Source organism: Bombyx mori, chromosome 2, assembly GCF_030269925.1.
Source record: "Bombyx mori chromosome 2, ASM3026992v2".
In the NCBI taxonomy this organism is placed as follows: Eukaryota; Metazoa; Arthropoda; class Insecta; order Lepidoptera; family Bombycidae; genus Bombyx; species Bombyx mori.
This window is the reverse complement of record NC_085108.1, coordinates 4,716,292-4,730,464: the sequence shown is the minus strand read 5'-3', so window position 1 is coordinate 4,730,464 and position 14,173 is coordinate 4,716,292. Positions and strand designations below refer to the sequence as shown.

Genomic DNA, 14,173 nt, shown 5'->3' with positions numbered 1-14,173 from the left:
ATAAATATTTACTAACAATCACACCACGTTAACTGGTCCCGTGATAAGTTCGTAAAGAACTTGTGTTACAGGTACCAGATAACGGAAATAAATGTAAGATTTTTATTATACACATACATATATTTTTATATACATCCACAACCCTGGAAAGATATTTATATTATCATACAAATATCTTCCCTTGGCTGGATTCGAACCCGCGACCCCCTTGTGTAGTGATCATGTCACTTACCACTACACCAGACGGCCGTTTATGGACTCTTAACACTGCTAAAATTATTGGATCGCGAGCCTTAGTATTTCTGAGTCAATTAAAAAAGTATGGATCGCAAAACGCGCAGCATCAGCTGCAAGCGAAACAATACCACCGTGCTCTTAGTTCAAGGCATCCAAATACGTCAAACGGAAAATTCTTAGCCACGAATAATTACTTTTTGCTCGGCTTTACTTAAGTATTTTGTATTAGCATTCATTAACACAATTAAACCTACTTTTACGGTTTAAGTTTAGGTTTGTTTTTTAATATTATTAATTTTACTGGTGGTAGCACCTCTTGTGAGTCCGTGCGGGTAGGTACCACCACCCTGCCTATTTCGGCCGTGAAGCAGTAATGCGTTTCGGCTTGAAGGGTGGGGCAGCCGTTGTAACTGTACTTGAGACCTTAGAACTTATATCTCAAGGTGGGTGGCGCATTTACTACTTAACACCAGGTGGGCTGGGAGCTCGTCCACCCATCTAAGCAATAAAAAAAAATATCGGTTGGCAATTACTTTTTGTTGGCCCTACGTAAGCTGATAGCCTTGAGAAGCTATGCCAGCGTAACCTAACAAGTAGATGAGCTCATGGGGCTCAAACATGACGATGTTGCTAGCACTAATCCTAGCAAGAACAGCGCTTCGCAGAATCCGACATGACGTGCTTAGCGCGACGTCGACTGTTTACAAGATTCCGCAAGATCGGGAATATATTAGCAATCACAGTACGCTGGTATTAATACTAAGATAATGCAAAGGCAAAATTAGCCCTTCATCGGGGATGGCGTCCGTAAATGCTATGCGTCGTAATAAGTTAAGGGCGTATTACATTAAAAAGAAGTGGAGACAACTTGTAAGGGTCCTACGTACCAGCGGAGTATCTTAACACTACTACTTCAATTACTACATTCATTCATTCATCCATTCCTTCTTTTTCACCCTCTGCTGGGGTGTAGGGCTCGAATCAAATTTTTCCATTTATATCGGTCTTGGACAGTCTGTTCTAACTCCTCCCACGTCATGTCCAAGACCCCTAGCTCCTGCTCCACCGAGCGACGCCAAGTTGTTCTAGGGCGGCCTCTCTTCCTTTTGCCAGACACTTTCCAGGTCAGTGCTCTCTTTGATAGGTGGGTATCGGGCTTTCTCAAAGTGTGACCAATCCAATGCCATTTCCAGTACATAGAAAATAATATGTTATCCAACACCGGAACATTGGGATTTGAACATTGGGTGTGTTATCTGTCAAATCAGGTCTTCAAAATCGAACACTTGATCTGCCGTTTGTAGTCAAACAAAGTTAAACACACACAAGTCTATGGGCGTCTGTGACTCTTGACCCTAGGTGGACCGTCAGCTCGTCTTGCTGATGGTAGAGAGTATTGTCTTAGCCGCACGTCAGCAAAGCATTAAATAAGACAAGAATGAGTAGAAGTTTTGCGACCACGAAAACTGTACAGTATTCGAAATGACACAGAGAGAGAGAGAGAGAGAAACAATAATTATTATATTTTTTCGTATTGTGAGGAGGTTTCTCACTCTGGAACCCTAACTACTGGTGGCTTGTATCGTAGACATCGCCATCAGCGGCAATCTATTTTAATAATAAAGTATTTTTTTTTTAATTGTATTTTAATATCTTTTTTTTTAAATAGTTTATAATCAATAATATTTTAAATAAATATAGATTATAATAATTATAATAATTCATTTATTTATCGCGTAAAAATTACACACATTTTAGATACACATTAAATGATATTACGGAGTATTTCTGAATAAATAAACAATAAAAGACTTCAATTGTGTTTTTGTGATATAATTAGAAAACAACATTTAAAGCCCTTAATCTCTTTTAAAATTAATATTAAAAATTAAACAGTAAACAGTATTAATGAACTATATATACAACACTGAATTCTCTTTTCACTGAATGCAAGACTTCAATACATAGCACTGAAGAAGAATCCTTTTTAAAAACAAAAAAAATAATAATATAGGTTTTTCTTAACACACATTTAAGTCAAAATTAAATTACAAATAGATAGAAAGAATACAATAATATAACAAAATAAAATAAGCAACGAATAACAATAAACAAGTGTAGGTCTTCTCAACTAAGAATAAAATAATACCTATTTATAAGCACTAGAGGTCCCGCAGTAGTCGAAATTCGACTATAATTAATTGGAATTGTAAGTTTGTACATTATTATGATTGTATTTTATACTTCTATAATCACAAATTTCGCCAAGGCTACACTATAAAAAACATTAACAAAGACAAACAATATTTAATCTCAATTTGACCACAGACGTCAAGAACAAAAGTTTGACAATAAATAGTATGCATGCGTGTGTGCGTCAAATACCTGGTATGTAGTGTGTGTAATGTTTTCTTTATTGATTTAATGTATCTTTTATGCATTATTTAAAAAAAATATTAGCATTGTGCACTTCTTCTCTATATTCTCTATAAGTGTGGAAAATTTTATACTCCTCCGTCCGCGCAATTTTCGTAAAAAGGGATACAAAGTTTTTGCTTCACGTATTATTTATAAGCATTACTTAGGACGTAGTGACATTAAAAAAAAACGCAATTTTAAACCGTAATAGTACTTATAGAACGTATAGAGATTGTAGTATTACAAAGTCATCCATGCATTAATCAGTTAGCTTTAAGACTGACGTCACCGAACGATAGCTTCATGGGGGCCATAATTTATGAACACCATCAGTTCCCATGGAGCCCTTCGATTCGCATCAATGGTTTCGTTGAACTAAGCATAGCTTCGTCAAGTACAGATCACTTGTTCGTAAGCTCCGTTAATAAATACTAGTCGATGACCGAGCTTTTCTCGTTTTTTTTTTTTTTTGATAACGCCATCTTGTTGTGTCTTTAAAACGGTTAGTTGCCCTCAATTAAGAAAAATAGTATTATTATTCGCCAATAGATGTCGGGAAGAGTTGATTATTGAAAATACGAATAAAACATCATTTTCTGAAAATAAATCGTAGCTAGATCGATTTATCGCCCCCGAAATCCCCTGTATACTAAATTTTATGAAAATTGTTGGAGCCGTTTCCGAGATTCAGATTATAATAATTGCTCGTTTAAAGGTATAAGATTAGTTAAAGGCCTTTCGAATTAAGGTCGGTTGCTTCATTATAATGTTCGGCTCTGTTTTACGTATAGTTTTTCTAACAAAAAAGCTCGAGAAAGCTCGTAAAGAGTAACATTAGAAAACTCCGCGTAAAAAAAAAGCACAACTTTTCTCATGATCGTTTTGGATCAACGCTCATAATAAACAAGAGACTTAACGTTTGTAGATAGAACGCGTCGAAATCGGAAGACGATTTTTTTTAAATCGTATCGCCTAAATGTCTTATGAATACTACGTTATTATTAGTACAAACAGATATTCAATTTCTAAGTCGACAATCAGTTCCAGCGCGGATTGTACCTTCTTATCAGCATGGTAGGTCTTAGAAATGCCACGAAATTAATGTAGCAGCTGTTATACTGTGAAATGTACAAAAGTGCCCTTGATCAATGTGAAAGGACTCGAATGTAAAACAAATTAAGCGCTACGATATTTCGGAATATCGTGTCGTATCGTATTAATTCTAACCACATACGTAGCCCTACAGAATAAACATTACAAGTCATTAATTCTGAGTTGTTGTTGTCTTTTTTTTTTTTATTATTCGCCGCGATGAACTTCTAATTAGAAGTGTGCCAAGATTATAAATGGACAAGTCCTTAACACGTCAATTTACTGGCTCCACCGGCTTCACGAATGAGGTATATCGATTTTGTTTTGTAATCGATTTTAAAACGAATTCCTTCCTGCAATTCGTAGGTAAAAAAACTTTGCCAACGTCGATTAAGTTTAGTTATTAAATGTGGTGTACTATTTTCTTCATTGTTGCCGTAAATGGACATGCTTAAATAAAATTTTTATTCGCATTTCTTTTTTTATATTACCACTAGGTATATATTATTCAACATCTTTCAATCGATTTGGAAATTGACAAAATTTGTAAAACGGTACAAACTATTTTAATGATGGTATGCATAAGTTTATTGTATTCTGTGTTCAGCTGATTTTGACGTCTGGAATATAAAGATAAATTGTACGTATTCTTAAAAGTTTCAAAGACTTTCATTAATCGAATGATCGATATTAAAAAATCGATACCCGTATCGTGCAGCACTAGTTCTTTTTTCTTGCATATTTCATTAATAAGTTATCAGCATGCGAAATCTACAATTTCTCTTTCTTTCATTATTAGTCTCTTTTTTTTGTCGTATTAAGCGGGATCTAATTTTTTTCCATATCTGGGCGCTTTTTTCTATGGCTTCAAAGTTGAAGCTTAAGGTTATTTCGCGTTGGTATTGTGTATATTACTCAAAAGCGCCAAGGCACCTGCTTTGAAATGCAACTGTCACTTAATGGCTACGTATGATCGAGGATAAAAAATAACATCCGTCGCTGAAGACGTTTAGAACTCTTTCGTGACAAGGCGGTCTCCTGTCGCCTGCTTTTGTAGTGACTTCAAATTGGCACTTTATAATACGCAATTGGAGATAACGTTTTTGGACGACTCTAAAAAAAGGAAGTCGTTCTCAATTCGATTGTAATTTTTTTTGTTGTGTCAGAGTTTTTGAAGTGAAACTTCTTTATCGGCGTTGGAAAAAAATTTACCGTCACATTTTTCGGTTACGCGTCACATTTTTCCGTTACGCGCCATCTTTTTTGTATTCATGTCTATGATAATAAAATCCTTTTGTTTAAACTTTATCTAATTTAACTTTTTTGTATTCATGTCTATGATAATAAAATCCTTTTGTTTAAACTTTATCTAATTTAACTTTATTTAACCAATTTCTAGAAAGTTGCATGTAGATCATTTTTCGAAAAATAAGGCCATAAATAAGTTTCACTTCTTACGTGTGTACACTAGTACACGCACACATTTTTTTTTTTTCTGGAGTGACTTATTATAGTGACGGGAAAATTGGATGGAAAATTAATTAAGTGCCCGAACATTTGGGTACGGGACTGGGTGAGGCACTTCACTGTACCACTGACCTTAAGTGGCTACAAATCTCACGAAAAGGTCTCAGACAGGCGTATCACGCTCTTCAGCAATGAACGATTGAATGGAGAAGGAGGGAGAACTTTTCCTTGGTGGACGAAGTATTATTGGTGGTAGGACCTCTTGTGAGTCCGCACGGGTAAGTACCACCGCCCTGCCCATTTCTGCCGTGAAGCAGTAATGCGTTTCGTTTTGAAAGGTGGGGCAGCGTTGTAACTATACTGAGACCTTAGAACTTATATCTCAAGGTGGGTGGCGCATTTGCGTTGTAGATGTCTATGGGCTCCAGTTACCGCTTAGCATCAGGTGGGCTCGTCCACCCACCCATCTAAGCATTAAAAAAATAAACAATTTTTTTTTTATCAATTAACCAAAAACATAAAAACAAACTTTAAATTTGATTCGTTTTTTTTTTTTCTTTACAGTATATTATTAACAAGAAATAACCCAAGTTAATGTTGTACATTAATTTTTATTGCACAACCTAACGATTAAGTGTTAGGTATTGTGTTTGGATTGAGGTGCACGTTTTTGGCCACTAACCCGATCAAAGCAAGCCACTCAGAACTATTGACAGTCCAACATGAATATATGTATATGTATATCTATATATATAAAAATGAATTGCTGTTCGTTAGTCTCGCTAAAACTCGAGAACGGCTGGATCGATTTGGCTAATTTTTGGTCTTGAATTATTTGTGGAAGTCCAGAGAAGGTTTAAAAGGTAGAAAAATATGAAAATGCATGGAATTAAATAAAAATAACAATTTTGTTTTTCCTTTGATGTGTCCCCCGTCCGAGATTCCTTTTGTTTGTTTTAAGTTTATTTTATACAAAAGTTTAGGTCTTTTATTTATCGATTGAGGCACTACGAAGTCTGCCGGGTCAGCTAGTATATATATATATATATATATATATATATATATATATATAAAAAAACCCGAAAAATCTTAACGGGAACATAATCGTTCGTAAACACGGACCGTGTCGGATCCAATGTTTCTTTCGATCGTAAAAATATATCCGGCACGCGATCCACCCAACGTACGAGCGATTTTATTGTCTCTATCAATTAATACAAGTTAGGCGTCCATTATTTTTATGCATACTACGTCTAAAGCCGAAGAAGTTACGTGCATTGCGAAATTCCAACACGGATCTAGCTTGAGAATTGTTATTTTTTTGTTGTCGTTTCAAATTTTAACAGAAATTATGTTTCTTTGCTATCAATATGATAAAAGTTCGTTTCTTGGAACGAAGTTCCTTATGGGACGATGCGGAGGGGTACCCAAACCGGGAAAAAAAACGTCCGTAACGTAAGATTTTTATTATTTACTAGCTGGCCCGGCAAACTTCGTAGTGCCTCAATCGATAAATAAAAGACCTAAGCTTTTGTATAAAATAAACTTAAAACAAACAAAAGGAATCCGTCCGACGGGGGACTCATCAAAGGAAAAACAAAATTGTTATTTTTATTTAACTCCGAGCCTTTTCATATTTATCTACCTTTTAAATCTTCTCTGGACTTCCATAAATAATTTAAGACCAAAATTAGCCAAATCGGTCCAGCTGTTCTCGAGTTTTAGCGAGACTAACAAACAGCAATTCATTTTTATATATATAAGACGTATAGTCTTAGTATGATGGCTATAGTGTCTAATGTATAGTCTACGTGATGACGACTATTATTATTATTCATATAAATAGCTGTTTCTTTGTATATTATTATTATATATTTTTTATAAATCATTGTGAACAAAATAAAGTTAATAACTTTGTATTTTTTTTTTATCTTTAAAAAAATCATAATAAAAATTTTAGGTATACCCGAATAATTATTTTCTTTATACCTCGAATAGAATTTAAAATTAATATTTTTATAATAAGGAACTTCGTTCCTATCCGGTGTCCCACGACACCACACATCTTTATTTTTTTACAATTTAAGACTTTTTCAGAATGGCCTGCTTGTTGAATTTTTTATAAGTGTTTGTATTATTAAACTTCTCGTAGCTAAGCGAGAAATATATTAGGGTGTGTTAAGAATGATGGAGGCTTTTTGAATGCGCTGGAGCTCAAATGCAGCAGAATCCAGCTGTGAAGGTACATCCAGTACGACAGAGAGACGCCATTCCTTAAGAATTCCCTGCAGGATTGTCCCATTTTCACACACTTATGCACTAATATGCCAGATCTTCTCAGTGGATCGCGATTCCGATCCGGCGGTAGATTCAGCGAAGCCATGCTCTTGCTAGGGCTAGTGTTAACAAAGACTCTCAGGCTGAGTCTCGTAAGCGCCTACACGTCCGGGGAAGCTAGCGTAACCTCCCGAGACTACTAGCAATAGGAAGGCAAAAACAATTAATTATGGTACACATAGTTGCCCGAGTCGCTTTCCCGCCAAAAAGTTAGACCTGCATTGCGCGATGTCATTGTTGTTGGCGTCAAGTGTCAAAATATAACTTAAATATTGGGACATGCATTGTGTAAACATTTTTTTTAAGGGATTTTATGACCTGGTTACTAAGACCTTTAAGTCATGTCTTATTTTAATTTATATTCTTATTTTTATGAAAAATGATAATCTGGAGTGAAATGAAATGAAATGAAGATGATTAATTTGAGACATTAATCAGCTGGGATGAAATTAAATGAAATGAGATGATATGGGATGAAATATAATCTCAGTAAAATGGTGGTCATTTACTGAAATTTTTTCAGTGGACATTTTGGAGGATCCCGAGAAGTTACGTCCAGCGTCTTTGTTTCATTTGCCCACATTTTTGCACATTCACAGATATTAAACAGTTAATAAACCACCGTTATTACACATTTAAACCTGAAGAAACACTAAATAGACAAAATAAAACAAATTACACAACTTCACTCCTCGCGTTCCCGCCAAAAAGTCAATTTTTTTAACAGACAATGGGCATTAGTGTTTAAATATCGAACAGTCTTTTTGCATAGCATTAAAATTTCATTTGGTATAAAACTTTTTCTTAGAACGCAAAATAAGTCCGTAAACGTTAAAACAAATGAGCTAAGAAGCCTTTAAAAAAAGAATCGTTTTCGGCGAGTTCTTTGCGTTAATTACCGGACGCTATCTCTGTCGCTCCCGTTAATTTCTCCAATAAATCTATCTCGCTTCATCAGTTCGATGCTTCAGGGTTCAGTGTTAGAGAATCATCGGTTTGTTTTTTATTTAGAGTACTTATTGTTGACATTTCGAATTTATAGTATTATTATTTAGAACAGAAGTTTTTAATTTTATACGTTTATATTGAAATAACGGTAGGACATGTTGCAAGCACAGACATGGATGGTTGTTATTACAATATTATTATTAAATACGTCGATAAAATTCGACCTCATGTCTCAAGGTGGGTGATCTTTGAGTATTAGAATCATGTTATTTTTATAGAACTTATTCCAATTTCAGTTGCATATCTATAACATATTAGATACAACTACATTATCTTCGATTTACAAAATTGGAATCATAAATATTAAAGTTTAATGTAAATAAATTTATCTTATAACCTTCAGTGGGTTAATTTATGCATACATAATCATTTAACACTTATATTTGAGTAAATGCTTAAGCTTATCTTACAGTGTTTAAGAATATTAATATTCTCACTTAAGCGGTTGACATTCTGAACACTCACTACATAGTTATCGTAGTAAAATGATGAGCTCGCTAACAAATTAACATAACTTAGTATGTGAGTAATTTTATTGGTTGTTTTGGATGGTTAAAATGTTTCCATTGAATGTTCCAGAATAAGTTTTGAAGAATTTATGATTATGTCGGCTAAAAAATTTTCTAATTCGTGTTCAAATTTCTCTATAATATGTATCTTGGTGCTTACCTGTTGCTGCTGTCCGTGGGCGATTGGTGACAAAAACCACTTTAAAGCCGTATGCTCGAAATTTGATCGTGTTCTTAGTGTAACTATGTGCTAATTGATTTTAGAATTTTTTATAAAAACTAAATTATATTTTCAAATTCAGATATTTCTTTATCGACTAGCGTTTTGTTTTCATTACATTTGAATATATATATATATATTTTTATATCAATATGGACCGCGTGAACCCCGTGTTCGCCCGAAAACTAAAGTCAACAACGACAGCCTAAACTGGAAGCTGACCACACTAGAATCTACTGCTGAGTTAGTTTCATAGCCGGGTCAGCACCACGCGAATACACTTTGAGACATGAGCATAATGTCATCAGACTAGAAAACAGGCTTGCAGTAGACATATATATAAGCTAAAGCACTCATAGACACAAGAAAACCCTCGAGTCTTTGAATATGGAACGTTTCAATATAACGGTTTTGTTTTTATATAGAACCCAGATTCACGGAACCCGCCTTAAGAATTAATTCGTCATACTTGACGGTGCGTACTGGCGCCTCTATAAAGCATAAGCATTTTGTTTTTTCACGTCTTTGTTTCACGTCTTTGAGACACGTTACTCGTGGTAGGACCGCTTGTGAGTCCGCACGGGTAGGTACCACCACCCCGCCTATTTCTGCCGTGAAGCAGTAATGCGTATCGGTTTGGAGGGTGGGGCAGCCGTTGTAACTATACTTGAGAGCTTAGAACTTATATTTGAAGGTGGGTGGTGCATTTACGTTGTGGACTGTGAGCTCGTCCACACATCTAAGCAATAAAAAAACCTTAATCATGTTTATTATATTATTATATTGATATATATAGGTATATGCGAAACGATGATTGTGAAGGCTCAATCTTTGAAATAGCTACTGAATCACCGGCTTGCTGTGAGCGTTCTTGAGTCTGTAAACAAAAACCTTTTGTTGGCTTTGTAGACAGGCGTACGGCTCTTACGATCGTGAGCGACTACCGTTGCTAGCATATTGTTGTATTAAATATTCGTATTCCACCGGTCTTTGTGGCGAGGCTTGGGGGAGGCCTATGTCCAGCAGTGGACGTCCATGGGCTGATAGAATAGAATAGAATTGAATTGAATTCCACCAATAACTCATGAAAACGGCTAGCAATTAGTTATTTTGTTAAATAAAATAACAATAAAACACAGCTCAATAAAATAGCTGATGTCTGATAATGTCTTTCGTTTAGTTCTAGGTCAAAAGAAAGAGTTTTTGAATTGTTATCTGAAATTTTAAGTTTCTTTCTTTTTAATAAAAGCTCTGCCAGATTAAATCCAGCTTATTGCGCTTTAGTTAGATGCTTTAAGAATGTATTTACGTTGCTCTTTTTGTGAAATGCGAATATTTGTAGGTATTTTTTTTGTTTTATATTTTCGCGCGTTATAAGGACTGACAATGTCATTGACAATACCTTCTGAAATGTTTCGGCCGCGAATTATTTAAACGTAACAATTTGATGCTTTATTATATTATTGTATAATATTTAGCGTACCTATGCCAGGTTGAATTTTGTAATGAGAAAGACAATACCGATAGCCAATATGAGATTTAATATTATATTCGGTTTTAGTGTTTTTTTTTATATATTTTTTAATGCTTACATGGGTGGACGAGCTCACAGTCCACCTGGTGTTAAGTGGTTACTGGAGCCCATAGACATCCACAACGTAAATGCGCCACCCACCTTAAGATATAAGTTCTAAGGTCTCAAGTATAGTTACAACGGCTGCCCCACCCTTCAAACCGAAACGCGTTACTGCTTCACGGCAGAAATAGGCGGGGTGGTGGTACCCACCCGCGCGGGCTCACAAGAGGTCCTACAACCAGTAATTACGCAAATTATAATTTTGCGGGTTTAATTTTTATTACACGCTGTTATTCCTTCACCGTGGAAGTCAATCGTGAACATTTGTTGAGTACGTATTTCATTAGAAAAATTGGTGCCCGCCTGCGGGATTCGAACACCGTTGCATCGCTACATACGAATGCACCGGACGTCTTATCCTTTAGGCCACGACGACTTTAAAAAAGCGACCAGGTCTCCTCACCGAATTAATTTTCACTGAACGTTGAATACTGGACAAACCATCTTTACGCATTAAAAGTGTACAATTTCCAAAAACTATTCGAAATTGAGTTAATATGCGGAATCATTTGGTATCATCTATCACCAGTACTTTTCTCATAAATACTGTCAAAAGAGCGTAGTTTAGTTTTAGTTTTTTTTTTTTTAGTTTACCCATTATTTGACGACTATTAACAAAATTAATACAAAATGTTATCTTACTTTAAAATACAGATAATGTAACTGGTAATAAATAAATAAAAAAAATGTTGCAAGGATATGTAATATTAAAAATATCACATGTTAATAAACCTTTAAAACGCTCTCCCGTAAAATTAGTAAGTTTTAAGATTATACAGTCTTAATGCGAGTTGACGAAATGTGATTGTGACGACGCGACGCATTTATGTACCGATTAGATCGACAAAGTGAACTCGTCGGTCGATTCAATTGCCCGAAACGGAGTTTTTGTTTTCGGGAAACCTACGCGCCGTGACCCCGGCTGACCCCTGGGCGCGGGCGTTCGCGTCGAAGTATTTGAAGAAAAAAAACCGTTAAGCATCATCGGACAGCCATCATTGCGCGCGAGATCGAAACGTTTTATTGTCTCCATTTTGTTTTCGTTGTAAATTGAAATTCTTTAATTGAATAAACACAAAACACCATTCAATACCTGCTTTCCATATACATGTAAATCCGTGAGACCTACACAAATAACTGTGGATGTTAAACGTATGTTTTTAAAGTCGATTTTTCCTTGTCCCCAGGCTAATCAAGCGGGATACCCGAGAAGAACAAGAAAGCCCTCAAAATTACCCGAATTCAATCACCAAACAACAAACCCAGCACCCTGAGTTTTACAGATCCGTTCGGGCCTCCCCAGTCCACGGACGGGGGGGGCCCTTCCACCCCTCAGCCCGCTATGACATCACAGGATAACCTCGACCACCACCACCTGGGGGGCTCGCAGACCCCCCACGATATATCGAATTCAGCCAACTCGACCCCCACGAATGTGTCAAAATCTGCGTTTATAGAATTACAGCAGCACGGTTATGGGCCTTTCAAGGGGGGGTATCAGCATCCCCATCATTTCGGTAGTCCGGGGGGTCAGCAGAATCCTCACGAGGCATCAGGGTTTCCCAGTCCTAGATCATTAGGTTATCCTTTCCCTCCTATGCACCAAAACACGTATGGGTACCATTTAGGGTCTTACGCGCCGCAGTGTGCAAGTCCGCCCAAAGACGGTAAGTCACATGTATCTATAACACTGAATTATTTCTTTACATTCTGTATAACGCGTCTGAAGAGACCGCGTTTGGAGAGACGGCCTACTGCAATTACTAACAGCTGTATCATGAAGACGTCGACACTGATGTCACCAATAGACATATACATTGAAGTATACTTGAGACCTTAGAACTTATATCTCAAGATGAGTGGCGCATTTACGTCGTAGATGTCTATGGGCTCCAGTAACCACTTGACACCAGGTGAGCTGTGAGCTCGTCCACACATACAAACAATAAAAAAAAAATTAAAAAAATTGTCCACTGAGTTTCTCGCCGGATCTTGTCAGTGGGTCGCGATTCCGATCCGGTAGTAGATTTAGTGAAGCACTGCTCTTGCTAGGTCTAGTGTTAGCTAGTTCTCTCAGGTCGAGACCGTGAGCTCGCCTACCCGTCTGGGCGTAGCTAGAAAATTGCCTTAGGCTACCAGCGGTAGGAAAAAAAATGAACTCGAAAAGCTCACGAAAACTATGAGTATCCGTGCGTAATTTACCAAATGAATCCTCGGTCTTTCGCAATCTCAAAAATTGTAAACGAAACGTCGGAAGCAATAAAGAAGGAAAATGTAATGAAATCCATGTTATAATAAATAGAAGACAGATAAATATAAAATATGTAACTATACTTGAGACCTTAGAACTTGTATCTCAAGGTGGGTGGCGCATTTACGTTGTGGATGTCTATGGGCTCCAGTAACCACTTAACACCAGGTGGAATGTGAGCTCGTCCACACATCTAAGCAAAAAAATAATAATTGAAGATAAGTTTAATAAAAAAACAAAAGCAAGATTAAAATTCTATCTAGCACAGGCGAAAGAAAAATAATAAATGAACTAATTCTGTATTATATTCACGTAAATCGATCTTTTATTCAAGATCGCTCACTCTCTCTACACCCAAAATGAGGCGCGTAAAAAGTCATATTATGATAACGTTAAACTGTAATAAATTATTAATATGCTAGTTACGGGAAAAAAAAAATTCATATTAAGTCATGGTAAAGTGTTGTAATTGTCGGACAAAATACTCAATGTCTATAATTTCGTTTGGGGAAAGTGAAAGAAAATGGCCACAGAGTTATAAAACTAAACGCTGAGCAAATAGTGTCATAATTTCGGGGTAACATACTTTCCGAAGTTGTAATTTGAATGACAGAGTAATTGAATGTCTATTCTTTTATACTTTTTTCGGTAATAAATCTATGTGTGAGGTGTTTTATTGGATGTGTTTTTATGATCGCAGTCGATTAGCGAGGTTTCATCGTTCTAAAACTTCATCATTAATAAATAAAAATACAAAATTAGATCGTTATATTTTTATGAGCAAGAAAAATATGCAACCTCTTTTGTAGCACGCATGCAAGTAGTAATATTAGACTTTAAAACAAAGGTTTCCTTTGCCTGTTTCATTCATTAACTGACAAGTTTATCTCCAAAAAAAAATTGATAACACTTTGTTAACTTATTAAGTTCGAATAAATGATAATCTATACTACCTTATTAACTATCTACTAACTACTTACCTATATCGACCCTATTAA

The 14,173-nt window shown here is 35.9% G+C and overlaps 1 protein-coding gene across 6 annotated transcripts in view; it reads left to right on the top strand.

The window, feature by feature from the left end:
- The window catches only part of LOC101736212 (homeotic protein distal-less), a 157,578-nt gene that overhangs the window by 15,188 nt on the left and 128,217 nt on the right, over positions 1–14,173 (top strand). For all 6 annotated transcript variants that reach the window (XM_038015278.2, XM_038015269.2, XM_038015276.2 and 3 more), the window contains exon 2: positions 12,112–12,591. In XM_038015278.2, coding sequence (XP_037871206.1) covers positions 12,267–12,591 — 325 coding nt within the window. In that variant the 5' untranslated portion in view covers positions 12,112–12,266. The remainder of the gene's footprint in view (positions 1–12,111; positions 12,592–14,173) is intronic.